The 13,481-nt window shown below is 40.1% G+C and overlaps 1 protein-coding gene across 1 annotated transcript; it reads right to left on the reverse strand.

The window, feature by feature from the left end:
• Positions 1-2,175: 2,175 nt before the first annotated feature.
• LOC129430710 (fibronectin type III domain-containing protein 7) lies at positions 2,176-13,026 on the reverse strand. The gene is made up of 12 exons (XM_055188204.2): positions 12,687-13,026; positions 12,248-12,508; positions 11,292-11,561; positions 7,085-7,351; positions 6,277-6,531; positions 5,853-6,110; positions 5,502-5,759; positions 4,606-4,860; positions 4,193-4,453; positions 3,148-3,177; positions 3,008-3,060; positions 2,176-2,698 (listed from the first exon to the last, which is right to left on the reverse strand). The coding sequence occupies exons 1-11, from the start codon at positions 12,940-12,942 to the stop codon at positions 3,038-3,040; spliced, it is 2,394 nt and encodes a 797-aa protein (XP_055044179.2). The 5' UTR covers positions 12,943-13,026; the 3' UTR covers positions 2,176-2,698; positions 3,008-3,037.
• Between the last annotated feature and the right edge of the window lie 455 nt (positions 13,027-13,481).

Raw genomic sequence — 13,481 nt, forward strand, 5'->3', positions numbered from 1 at the left:
TCTTCGTTTTCTTTTGGTTCGTTTCAACAGTCAGAGATGTATTTAGCATTGAGTCCAGAAAAAAAATAAAGTTTTAAAATTTTGAAAATCTACTTTTTCTAACTGTAATGCATAGTGCTAGTAGGCCTAACATCCATAGGCTACGCAGCACAAAAGTCCGACATCGTCCATGAATTCGAAGTACAGGCGGAGATAGCAGCTTTACCCAGATACTTCCTATTACAAGACCCCTGTTCCAAGATGGCGACGGTTTTGACGCGTGCTCAGAACCCCAAGGCGACATCTAGTGTATATATCTATGGTTCTGATGACGACACAGCTCTTCGTGATTGGCCGCCTCACTGATGACAACTATCACGTGCGTTTCAGGTTTAGTCCAACCTTTAGTTCCACTAATAAACTTTATACATTCATGTTTTTTTATCAGGAAAAAAACACGTTAATATACATAAGTATGTTCTATTGTGTCTAATAAAATCAAAATACCAAACTCTTGGTATTTTAATAACTTAAGCTTAATTGTTTCCCATTATTTTCAGACATACGGTATAAGCAGCAATTAAAATATTCAATATAAATTGTTTCTGTTTGCAACTTTTTATTAAAAGGTTTGTTTTTATCAAATTCACTATCTATTTCACTTCATTCACGATAAAAAAAAAAGGAATCATGTCACACACGTCACTACGGCAAGCAGCAGGTGTCCGGATCCGTCTTCAGCTCCTCCCTCGAACAGGGCTGAGTTCCACTCCAGTTTTAGACACACACTCGCGAACTTCCCTAAGCACTTCCCCTCGGGGGAATCCCTGTCGCCATTTTGAAGTGCGTTCCACTTCGTGAAGTGGACAAGGGAAGTTTGTATGGACAGACCCTCGCTCCCTCGGTCAAAATCGAGGGAGCGAGGGTCTGTCCATACAAACTTCCCTCTGCTTCATATGTACACTTCATGCAGCTTCATATCCCACAATGCAACACGATTGTGACGTCACTTCAGCAACTCACGCTTTGCACATGGAGGGGGCGGTCTCCACTTTCCATGTGATCAAGGGCTTAGGGCGATCCATTTCAACCCACTACAAGTGTTCTAGCAGTAGTGGGCACTCGTACAACGTAAGCAATGACGTACATCCGAGTGAACGCGACTGAGGGAAGGTCATAAAAAAACGAACTGGAACGCAGGGCAGGAGCTGATCTCGAAAATACCTAAAGCGTTGGATGTCACTGGTCACGTGATTTTGACAGAACGAATACACCACTTCACTAAAAATAATTTCATTTTTTTGACACATGCCCCGGAGCTTTGGCTAACATCACTACCTCGTCTCTCTACACCAGCGTAACATAACACTTGTGTTCTGCCCAGTCTTTGGTTAAAACAAGTACCAAACATTTCTAGTGTTTATATGTTGACCATAACTTTTGCGAAAATACTAATATTTTGTCCCAAAATTTTTTTTATCCAAACCTGTAGTCCAGGCTTCCCCAAATCTTACCCTGGAGGGCCGGAGCACTGCAGAGTTTAGCTCCAACCTTGATCAAACACACCTGAGCAAGCTAATCAAGGTCTTCATGATCACTAGAAAATCACAGGTGGGTAAGTTTGATTAGGGTTGGACCTAAACTGGACCTAAACTCTGTAGTTTAATCGCGTGTGTGTGCAGAAACACCCTGTTATTATACAAATCCATTTTTTCTTCTTTGTGTAATCTCCTTTAAACCTCAAAAGTTACACAAAACAGGCTGTTGGGGATCCATCATCAATGTGATGTCACATTGATTACGCTCCACCCATGACCGCTCACAGACTCTGACTTATCGCGTAGTTCAACCTTCTGCTAGAGACACATGTTTTGATGTAGACCTCCTACTTTGCATATGGGGATGGGAGCAGAAGCATTTAAAGAGACACACACAAAACAACACGTTTTTCATTGCAGCCATAAATTGCCATGTTCAACATCGTATAATGAAAGCTATGTGGTGTACTTTGAGCTGAAACTTTACAGACACTTTCTGGGGATACCAGAGACTATATTTTAATATTGCTGAAAACACCTAGGTTAGGGGGCCTTTAATGCCTTAAATAGATGTTAACAGCTCTGACTATTTAACTTTTTCTTATTCTGTAATAAAGAGATGCACAAATCAAACAGACAATATAATTTTTAATGCAGTAAATGTGTTTTATTGTCAAAGAAACACATCTTTCAAAATTATGTATTTAACAAACATCTAAGGGAAGTCAAATAAACAGTTCATTTAGATCTACATTTCCCTCAGAGGCACCACACATATGGGGAATAATCTGTTTTAGTTTACCATTGACCGTCTCTTAACTGGGAATCATTTTCAGCAGTCGTAACTTTTATGAAGTAACAATTTATTATACAATTTATTATTGTATACATTCCAGTAGTGGATAAAAAGTCCTGACAAATGCCTCTAATCGATAATTTTTCATATACAACACTTGTAGTCAAAACTCTTAAAATTTTTATTAATTGACATCTCATGTCTAAATATTACTTTAAAGTAATTTACTGTAAATATGTTAACAGGAGTGATTGTCCAGTGTTGGAGCCTGACTCAATTATATTATTCATACTGCTTTACACCGGTGAATTCATAAACTGAGATGTCATTGTGTTGTTAATTGTTTCCAGGTTTTGGGGGGTTGTAAGTCCAATATTACCAAAAGCTGTACAACAGAAAAAAGATAGCAAATTTATATACAACACTGATCTTATATACTGATCTTGTTATATACAACAAAATATATTTAAAAACATTCAAATTAAGGGAATACAAATACATTTAGCATATTATAAACAAATACTGCAGTTTTTTATGATTTGCAAGAAAGTTAAATAGGGCCATATTTCTCACACAGTTATGAAAGAGACCTGTGATATGATACTCACATGAAAGGTTTATCTGGGGTTTTAATATAATGACTTTACTGAGAGGGAAAGACTCTCTTCTTTAATGTGTATTGTACTGTCCATACCTCATTGTGTGGATGACACTCATCTGATCATTATCTTCTTCCTCTATACAGCACTGATAATAAAAGAAGATTTTTAATTCTCATTTTTAAAGCATTTAAAGAAATTTATAAAGATCATTTAAGGTATAAGAAAATCTTACCCATTCCTACATCGCTGCCTAAACATGAAACTGAAAGATAGAGAAAGTGCACAAACATTAGGCAACCTATAGTATCAATCAATTTTATCATTGATTAGATTAAAGACTTAAAGCAGCATCTAAAAACTTTAAGGAAAACACCACCGTTTCTCAATATTTACTATGTTCTTACCTCAACTTAGACAAATTAATGTAGATAAAAAATTAGAACTATATTGCATGGTGTTTGGTGGCTTCTAAATTCATCCCTGTTTGGATCCTAAGAAATGAATGGGCTGGACTAAATGCTAACACATTTAAAACACGCTGTACAAAGATTGAGTGCATGCATTGAAAAAAGAAAAGTATGTATTAGTTTGTCTAAGTTGAGGTAACAATATAGTAAAATATTGAAAAACGGTGGTGTTTTCCTTTAATGACTGACATTACTATAGGTAGCAGTACATTTGAAGTAATTTTGCTAATACAAAGACAAAACACATTTTTAGAGGCACGATATGTAAAAGATTTTTGAATTAAAATATCCAAAAATCTCTAGCACAGTATTATATATTTTGTTCACATAAGTACTTATCCTAAATGTTTTTAATGTTTGAATTTAGATAATTCACAGTTTTAACCATCGCTCCGCCCTCTGTTCAAAGGATCGCTTGTCAATAGTTTCTGCTTTTGCTTCTGGTGTGTTCATGTGACACGCTCCAACCAATTGGCTTGTGACATCAAAATATCATGAAAGCGATTTAAAAACAACACTAATGAATCACATGTCATAAACCAATTGATATGCACAGTGCCGTATGTGTGTCTAGCATGCATGCAAGTCTGATTTTGCTTCTATGGTTATAAAACTTTATTTCATTACATCATCCATTAAAATGATTTGTGAGTCTTGTCAGATCGACACTGAAGGTCAACTCCCACCATCCCATGCTCTCATCAAGTTGCACTGCTGTTGTTGTTTAGTGACCTCTAGTGTTGAAAATAACTTATTGTGTTTTTAAAAGTGACTTGAGCGTTCAGAAAATCTGGTGCCACCAAATATTACCTGAATACATTCTCTTTGAACAGAACTGGACCTTGGTTCCATCTTTATGCAACGGGGCGACGACCACCGAGTACACTTGACCGCACACTATCTCTAACACATCACACATGTTCGTGCCGGGTTGTGGATTGCACACGTGGGTGCTTTGGCTTCCAGTTACTTCTGCCGTGTAGTTGGACAGGACGTTGTTGGACCTCCATCGCACACGCAGTGTGTTATTGGTTCCTCTGAAAAGCCGAATTCCCATTGGACAACACTCACCTCCAGAGACAAAGAGAAAATGGCATGAAACTCTTGCATTGTATTTAGTGATTCAACAGCAGAAAGTGTGTGTGTATATATGTGATAATTCATTATTAAAAGACACATATTTTGGATCTTATGCATTTAAAAAGTCAGTGATGAGAACGCACTGGTAGAGAAGCCGTGATACGTGCACTCCGACTTGTGTCCAGTACGACTGATGGCTTCCAGAGAGACAGTGTAATTCGTGCCACAGGTGATGCATCCCATCAAACAGTCAGTGTCCATAGTGTGACACTGTGCATTGCCCCGTGCCGAAGAGAGGGTGACAATGTAGGTCTGCGCTCCAATGGCAACTGACCAGGTGACGTTGCTCACGGCCTGGGTCACCTGGCTCACCTGAAGGCTTGCTGGGCAACAAGGTGCTGAAAGTACAAATATAGTGCATTACAGACTATTAGGCTAAACATTAGCTGCTATGCTCTCTACTGCTTGCAGATTCAAATGCGTCTTAGGCCCTGTCCCAAATGGCACACTCCGGACTTGTGGTCCTCCTCTGAGTCCGCACTTTGATGACATCATGTAGTCCAGACTTTAGGGACCCTTGATGCGAGTCCACGTGGGTGCACCGGAGTCGTATTTTGGGACAGACTCGAGCGTCACACCGGAAATAGGTAGAGAAGTTGTCCGTCAGTGTGAACTCCTGCCTTCCATCCTCTGATTGGTCTGATTGCTCTTTCGCAAGGACTTCTGGGTTGGTAAAGTGCTTCGCTAAAGACCGCATCAAGGGGGCGAAGGAGGCGCTGATGAGCACACTTCAAAGCATAAAAATGACAGATGGGACACCCTACGGACTCGTAGACTAAGCGAGCACGCGCAATTTAAGGCCACGAGACCTAAAGTCCACATTACGTGTGCTATTTGGGACAGGGCCTTTACAGCTGTCAAAAAAAGAAGCTAACATTTAAACATCAAAAGTGACCTTAAAGGAAAGCAAAAACATTAAAGTAGTGTAGATTTTAAGTTGCATCTAGCAGTAAGATTGACACCTTTAAGGAAACCTAACCTGTTTCTAGTGGAACGGTGTAACTAGGCATGCTCTGTCCGGCTGTGGTGTATGCAATAGCACTGACTTCATAGACTGAACCACAGGGCAGATTGGGCACCAGACAGGAAGTTCCATTTGATTGACAGCTGTGTGTGTCATTCACTGAGCCAATCACACTGACGTTGTAGTTGGCAGCTGTGTTAGATGAAGTCCAGGAAACCAACACACCGGAGCTGTTACTCTGACTCACTTGGATGATCTCAGGCATGCATGGAGCTTTTGAAAGAAAGAGAGATTACACACTTCTGTCACATAAACAGATTCAGTGAACGTGTGTGTGTGTGTGTGTGCGTGTGTAAGTGGTTTTACCTGTTTCATGTGTTTGTGGGCTGCAGGTGAGGTTACATCCGCGGAGGTCGTTGCATGGTAGGACCACTACACTGTACCTGCTGTTGCATGTGAGGTCAGAGAGGGCACACATGGGTGCCGTGTCATTACACAGAATCACCTCAGACGTATCCACAGCCCGGGTCTCATACAGATCCGCTCCACGTACAGGAGACCATTCGATCTTCAGTGTCTCCCAGGACTCAAGGGAAATTGATGTAGTCTCTGGACAGCAAGGCACTGTGGGAATTAGGATTTATGCATTAAATGCATTATAAAAAATGTGTTATTTGTTTTAAGTGTCAGGTGGTTTAAAAAACAAACACTGCCTTATTTAACTGTCTTCATCACTTTCTGCATGAGATTTGGACCCCAAACACAACAGGTTAAATGTTAAGATTCTTACAGGTGGTGTAGTTGAGAGCAGGACCCGGTGGACTGGAGCCGGCCTGGTTATGTGCGAAAACAGTTATGATGTACGTATAACCACAGCGACAGGTGAAGTTACAGGAGGTCTGACTGGAGTTGATCATGTTCTCTATGCCGTCATCACTCTTGATGAACGTGGTGTAGATCTCAGCGTGAGGAACGGCGTTCCACATGACGGAGCAGTTACCAGCCACCGTCTCCTCCACCCAGATGGGCTGTGGGGGACAGGGGACTAAAACACAACAGATGAATGTACTATAAAGCATTTTATCAACGATTATCAAGCAGGTGTTGAAAACATGCTCTTTAGGAACAGCTGGCCGTAAAAATGGCAACTTGACGAATATTAAAACTGTCCTTAGATTATGCTAATGTCTGTTTTGTAATTTGAATGAGATGATTTTTTTGTTTAAAGGAACAGTATGTAAGAAATTTATATCAATTAATCATAAAATTGCCCTAATATGTCACTAGACATTAAGAAATCGTTTTCATTTCAAATACTTATACAGTATCACTGACAACAGTGGTCTGACCAGGATATTGTCATTTAAAAAGTAGAATTGCAGCCCTCAATTGATGTTTATGTTGTCATTTTATGTATTGGCCACCAGTTGTGTGATTGCAGTACCAGTTTTAGCCACAATCCTACATACTGTTCCTTTAACAATCCTCTGAGTAGTCTGAATGGACTGAAATGAAAGTTTGCAATGTTATATAGTATGTACACACACTAAATTAGAAGGAGTAGTTTATCTTGTAAACCTGTGAATATGTTTACTCACATGAAATAAACTGTACTGGCTCTGAGGGGACACTTGGTCCGGCTTGGTTGATAGCGGTCACTTTGACCAGATGTGTTTCTCCACAACTCACAGGGATAGCGCAGGAGTTACTGGATGTAGTGCAGTTCTGTCCGACTGAACTTGAGGCCACATACTGCTCTGCACCCTGAGACCGTTCCCATGACACCATAATAGTACGTAACACCAATTTGAATTCAATTACCACACCCCCTATTTCTAACCGCATCTGTATCACAAGAGGAGGACCTGTGTAGAAACAAAATGTGACTCATTACTCAGTGTAAATTTTTTAATGTATGCAAATGTACCAATTTTATTTGACCTCTCTCTCTCTCTCTCTCTCTCTCTCTCTCTGTCTGTCTGTCTCTGATTATTATGCATGACACCATATTCACAAACTAATTTTCAAAACTAGCTCCTACATCTGAAAAGTTAGGGGTAGTCTAGAGGACTCCAAAGCACTGTAAGGGGTCGATCACACCAAAGCATTTATGGCAGTTACAGGCACCTTTTTTGCATGATTTTCTATGGACCGAGAGCGCTATGTGCGCTGTTTATGTGTGCCGAATGCCTTGTGTTATTTGCCGCATGCCGCAGCTCATGGTTTTGAAAAAACGTTGAAAAGCGCCCGACGTCATTCGCGTCTTTCCATTGTCCAATTGAATGAGGAAAAAGGCAGGCCTTCCGTTGTGGTGAGGGAAGTGTAATGTAATGTAATGTAATGCATAAAGCGATGTTCTTTAATCGGGGAAAGCCAATAAACGGCGTAAGCAAAAACCGATCGGCACAGGTAGTTTTTTGCTCATTACCCCGATTTCGCGTGGCATGTAAACACCTTAACCGGCTTTTTTACGGTTTTGTCCATGTGCGCATGTCTCCGCGTGTGAAAGATAAACGTCAGACGCGGAAGTAAGCGCAAAGTAACGCATAAAAGTCTCCACTTTTGGCAGAGAAACTGCGAAAATAAAAACTGATGTTATATTTACAGGTACTGGACACACAAAAAGAGATAAAACAATATAGCTTAAGACAGATATGCCATCAGCTTTTTGATCGACTATCATGTGCTATAGGCGATGATGTCACTGTCTGCGAGAAACCTGACAAATCTCCAAGTCCCATGTAAACGCAGTTGTCTGCATAGCCGGTTTATTGATTTGCATGTAAACGCATGAAAACAGTTTTTTATAATAAGCAGATTTTTGATAGTAATCTGCTTATTATGTGCATGTAAATGTACTCACTCTCTCCTGTGTGTTTGTGCACCTCTCACCCTCAATGAAGTCAGAGCAAGCACCCTCTTTTTAAAGTTTCTGCTAATATGACAGTTAACAGCAACAGAGCGCTCACGCTTTAATATTTGATTGAGAAGACAGCTGCCTCAGGGTTGCCTAGCAATATAAAAAGCTGCATGGCACAGCTCTTTTTAAAGGTGACCAAAAAAGGCAGTGCGGTGCGTCTTGCATTTCCAAGCGTTTAAAACGTGTTTGGTGTATTTGACCCAAATGCAGCACAAAGCTTTTGCAAGTCAATTCAACCTGCTATTTTAAGTTTGGACTTGTGATAAGTTGTAAGACATAACTTATAAGAACAAGTTGAAATTATTTGACTTAATTTGTTAAGTTAAACTAACATAAAAATCCATGTTGATTTTTTACACTGTAAGACCAAATCATAAACAATCCTAAAATGGCCTATTTTCATGTACAAGTTAAGCAAGAAGTAACAGCTGTAAACTGTATCCAGTTATTTTTATGTTTGCATGTCTTATAGGCGGTATACATTTCGCATATGAAACCACACGGAAAACGCGACTGCGCCGCTTTTCTCCCATTTCAGCATTCTGAAAAGTTTAAGTATTTTCAACTGGCTGCAGCTTGCCGTGCGTCCAGGGGCATAGCAGCCATTTTAAAAGTGGGTGTATATTTTATGTATGGTGATGTGACCCAAAGCTGATGTTCATAATAATGAATTCTAAATAGAATTTGCGGTCGGTCGGATCATTTGAAATAAAGATGACAATTAACTATTGTAATTACTACTTTTAAAAAATGTGGGCCAGGGAGCGGGTCGGGTACAATATTTATTTTAATTTGCGGTCAGAGTTGCAGGCGGGTTAGTTGAAAACGTCGGTTAGCCTTGTTTGTGTCATGGTCCTACAAAGCCATGTTTTTAGCCTTCTTAGACCACTGCATTCTCTGGTATCCTCTCAAGTGGAGGTTCCCGCTTTCGATTGGTTGCCGCCAAACATTTCCGCCTTCCGTTTGGTTCCTGCCAAACCGCATCATAGCCTATTAACATAAAGTTGAGCTGATTTCAACTCTGCTCGAGTTGACGCTCACACCGACCATGACACGTCGTGCCGGAGCTTGCCAACCTCGCGGTGGCGTGGCGGTGTAAAGCAATTCCGGGGGACGTGTCCCCCTGTCCCACAGTTGCTACGCCCCTGCACAAGTCTAAATAATTTATACCATGGGTCTGCTGAATGCTTTATTCTAAATGGTTGAGTAATGTTCCATGGGTGTTGATTATTTTTCAGTAAACCACACCTGACCTGTCAAATGTCTTAAAAATAGGCACCAGAGCAATGTTTGTCAGAACCGTGGCATAAAAGGAATAAGTGACAATGGGCCATTGGAATTATTTGAAAAATTATTTTCTTATAATTCCAAAGGCCCGTCATCAATTATTCCTTAAATATTTGCGCGTGCAAAAGACACAAAATGTGAACCACCTCTTACTATCATCTATGATTATTCTAGTCTGTTTATTAAAAGTCTGCTTACACACTGTTAAAATTAAGGTGCTACGTACACAATTCCATAAATGAACCATCTCTGGCCTTATGGTTCCATGAAGAATTAACATCTAAAGAACCTTTCTGGTTCACAAAAGTTTTTTTATTGTTAAAATGTTTTTTTACTATAGAAAGCCAAGAAAGAAATTATTGTTTTAAGAACTTTTGACTGAATGGTAGTTTGGGGAATCAAAAAATGCTTTTTTATGGAATGTAAGACATAAAAGAGAATGTAAATTAGATTAGCATTTACTTGTTTATAATTAAATAATACATAGCCTACACTTTACAATCTTTATTTTAAAATACAAATTTTTTATTTTAAAGGTATAGCGGAAGATTTTCTTTTTCCAGCCAAGTGGATCATCAAGACTGTTGGCCATCCCCATTGTCAATCATTCTGGTGATATGTTTCTATAAAGCCGTCGTACGTGCTCGTCCCTAGGTTCGCTTTCTGCACATGCACACTTTCCGGTGTATATGTGTGGTAAGCTATACGGTTTCAGCCATTCATTGAAGCTCGCGTTTTCACCGTATTTTTTCGAAATGTCTGAGGTCTACAAATTGTATGACTAGAAGATAAAGACCTTTGAAGAAAGAAACAAGACCAGGGTGTTTTTGGAAGGATATTTCACACGCTGGTGTGCGTGCGCTAAAAGCACAGGTTGGGCTTCCCACTGATGTCTCAGTCGCGAAGTTTCGACTCGACAAGTTTGTCATGCTATTTGGAGAAATCCATTTAAAATCACTGCTAGTATAAATTAGCGATGCTAGCCCTGGCACAAGTCATGAACCACACAGACACAGTAAACATCTCAATGTATAAGCCATGCCGAGCCGACAGAAACTTGTAAAAGAGCAAAGAAAACAACTAGGCTTGTGGATTCTCTCTCGTGCACACGTTTAATAGGAGTTTCCTCTTGGGAGCAGGTGGAGTGTTGCGCAATTGCATATTTTTTTAAAGCGGAGAGGGCGGTTCTTTTCTAAAATTCGGGAAAATCTTCCGCTATACCTTTAAAATCTTTATTGGAATATGCCATCATGATACTTTCTATGATATATATGTGTTATCTTAAATCACTCACAGAGACTCATTCAGCCATATCACATGTGGCCATAGTTAATAATTTAAGGTCAACCCCACCCTTTTTTTAGCGTTCTTTAGTTAAGGTTGCTCTCAGCAGCTTTGTGAATATGTTTTAGGAAGAAACTTTTAGCTAAGAACGTTTCCTGCTGTTTAGGAGAGCTCCTAAAATGTCTTGTGAATACAGGCCCTGATGTCTAACATATCTAATCACCTCAATCATCTAAAGAGAAAACCAGTGGGTGGATTTAAAACACTACTCTTGAGCTCTATCGGCAGTGTAAATGTTTCTCTTTTGTCCTCACGTGTGATCTGGCAGACACTGAAGTCATCTCCAGGGATGTTCTCCGGACTCCAGGCATTTCCCTTTATACAGTAAGTGGTCCCTGACTCCAGGTTCACGATAGTATTGTCAAACGTGACCAGAGAGTTCGTAGTATTGAGACGGGTTTGGCTGTATGAGCCGTCCCTGACGATGCTGAGGCTGTAGAGAACAGCATGATTCACTGGATCCCACTTCACCAGGATACTGCTGTTACTGGGTGAACTGGTGTTGAACTGAGGAGCAGGGAGGACTGTGAAGAAAAAGCAGAAACAGAGAAGCTGCTATGTGACCAGGTTTGTGGACAAAGATCTTTGCTGATGCATGAACCCTAAAAGATCAGACCTGTGTTGAAAGTTTAGTTGTTGGATTCTTGTTCAAGAGATTTAGAAAAATACATTCCTTAAAAATGGTTTTATTTACCACTTTCTACTCTGTCCTAATTGTTGTCATCTCAGATTGCTCAAGTGTTTGAAAAAACTATGCCATCCCATTGTACTGTTATGAATCACATCATGACATAATTCTGTCATGTTTGTAAGTGATTCTGGGCAATTCTTCTGTTTGTTCCTGTGTGACCTTTTCAGCGTGCTCCCTGACAAAAACACAAAACTGCTGTGGGCTATCAGCGAAGAAACAGAAGAAATGTTTTCTCAGCTCTTTGTCACGATTCGACATCTTATATTTTGCCTGCAGAGCAAAACCGGATAACGTTACTTACAGACAGATGTGGGAGAAACCTACTTCACAAGCTGCTAAATATCAAGCCCTTGAGAGCAGCTATGTGACCTATGCCGATCGTTCCTCTTTTAACCTCAAATAGAAGATAAGGTTACCACAATGGTCGAGGGTTAGAGAATAGCCAACTCTGTCCCTGCATGAATGGATCATTTCTTTGGCCTCGGGGTCAATGAGGGTGGAGAAAGGGGAGAAATGTACCTGTCTTTGCTTCCACGGAGATGGATGGCTGGCTCCTGCCTGCGCTGTTGACAGACATGACACTGAGAGTGTAGTCTGTGTAAGGCTGGAGGTTGGTGACGGTCCCCGGAGAGCTCGGTACCGGGGTCTCCGAGAAGAAAGAGCCATCGCTGGTCTCGGCTCGCAGGATGTAGGAAGTTGCGCCGGGGACTGTGGAGAACTCAACTGTAATTTTCTGGCTTTCTTTGGAGGAGGCCGTCTGAATGGTGGGAACGTCAGGAGCTAAACACAAAGAAGCATATGTGAAAATCACTTAATGCGAATGTGATGCGTCATACTATACTATATTAAATAGGAACCAACAGCTCATTCAAAATGTGTCAAATTATTACTTTGTAGATCTTGGGGTGTCATCAGTTTAGAAAGAATTTAAATGTTCTCACACATCTCAGGTACATACCAGTAGATCCATCCACAGTGGCATCTCCCAGCAGATTCATAAGGTCCCCCAGGGCTTCCACACGAAAGGTGTACGCAGTGTTAGGGTTCAACGAATTAACCGAGCCCATGACGGTGTTCTGTCCGAAGCTGGCGAAGACCACAGGGACTTGAGAGTTAGGTAGAGACGCTGTTACTCTGTAAGACAGCGCACCTTCATATCTGCTCCAGCGGACAACGGCACTCTTGGATGTCACCGTGAAAACACTCACTGTCATTGTGCTGCTGCCTGAGAGATATTATGAAAAAAGGGAAGAAACTGAACATTTTCCATTTCTAAAATATTGTGTAAAGTGAAACATTGCCTTAAAGAAGTGTGATGAATTTATATACGGTAGATAGGTTTGGTCGAGGAGAGCAGTACCTGATGCCTGTAAACAAAACAATAAACAAAAAGATGCCTTAGATATGTAAACATTTTACTTAATTTTATATTTTATAAAGGATTTTAATATCATTTCAGTATAGTTATTGTTTTACACAGATTTTAAAATTAAACCCTAAACATACAGTGTCTGACAGCATATGTAAAAGCATTTCTATTTTATTACATTAAAAGAATTACAGTTTCCACATTTTTTATTCTGTAGAGCCTCTTAATATTTAAATTTGTGTATAAAATACATTAATACATTAAAGTTTGTACCTGTAAGATTATTCCAAGCAAAAACACCAGACACTTGATTCCTCCAAGACCCATCTTGTTTCTTAATCTGTAATCTTTTTTTTAATAAAAGCTCTGTGCTGTCTGTTGTTT

Source organism: Misgurnus anguillicaudatus, chromosome 13 (genome assembly GCF_027580225.2).
Source record: "Misgurnus anguillicaudatus chromosome 13, ASM2758022v2, whole genome shotgun sequence".
NCBI classification, from domain to species: Eukaryota; Metazoa; Chordata; class Actinopteri; order Cypriniformes; family Cobitidae; genus Misgurnus; species Misgurnus anguillicaudatus.

Bases quoted from the DNA above. Each gene is read 5' to 3' on its own strand.
- LOC129430710 (XM_055188204.2), bottom strand. From the start codon at position 12,942: ATGACAGTGAGTGTTTTCACGGTGACATCCAAGAGTGCCGTTGTCCGC. The intron at 7,352-11,291 runs GTGAGGACAAAA...GTTTCTACACAG, and splicing joins CAGTGTCTGCCAGATCACAC to GTCCTCCTCTTGTGATACAG. The intron at 4,861-5,501 runs GTTAGGTTTCCT...TTGTACTTTCAG, and splicing joins CACCGTTCCACTAGAAACAG to CACCTTGTTGCCCAGCAAGC.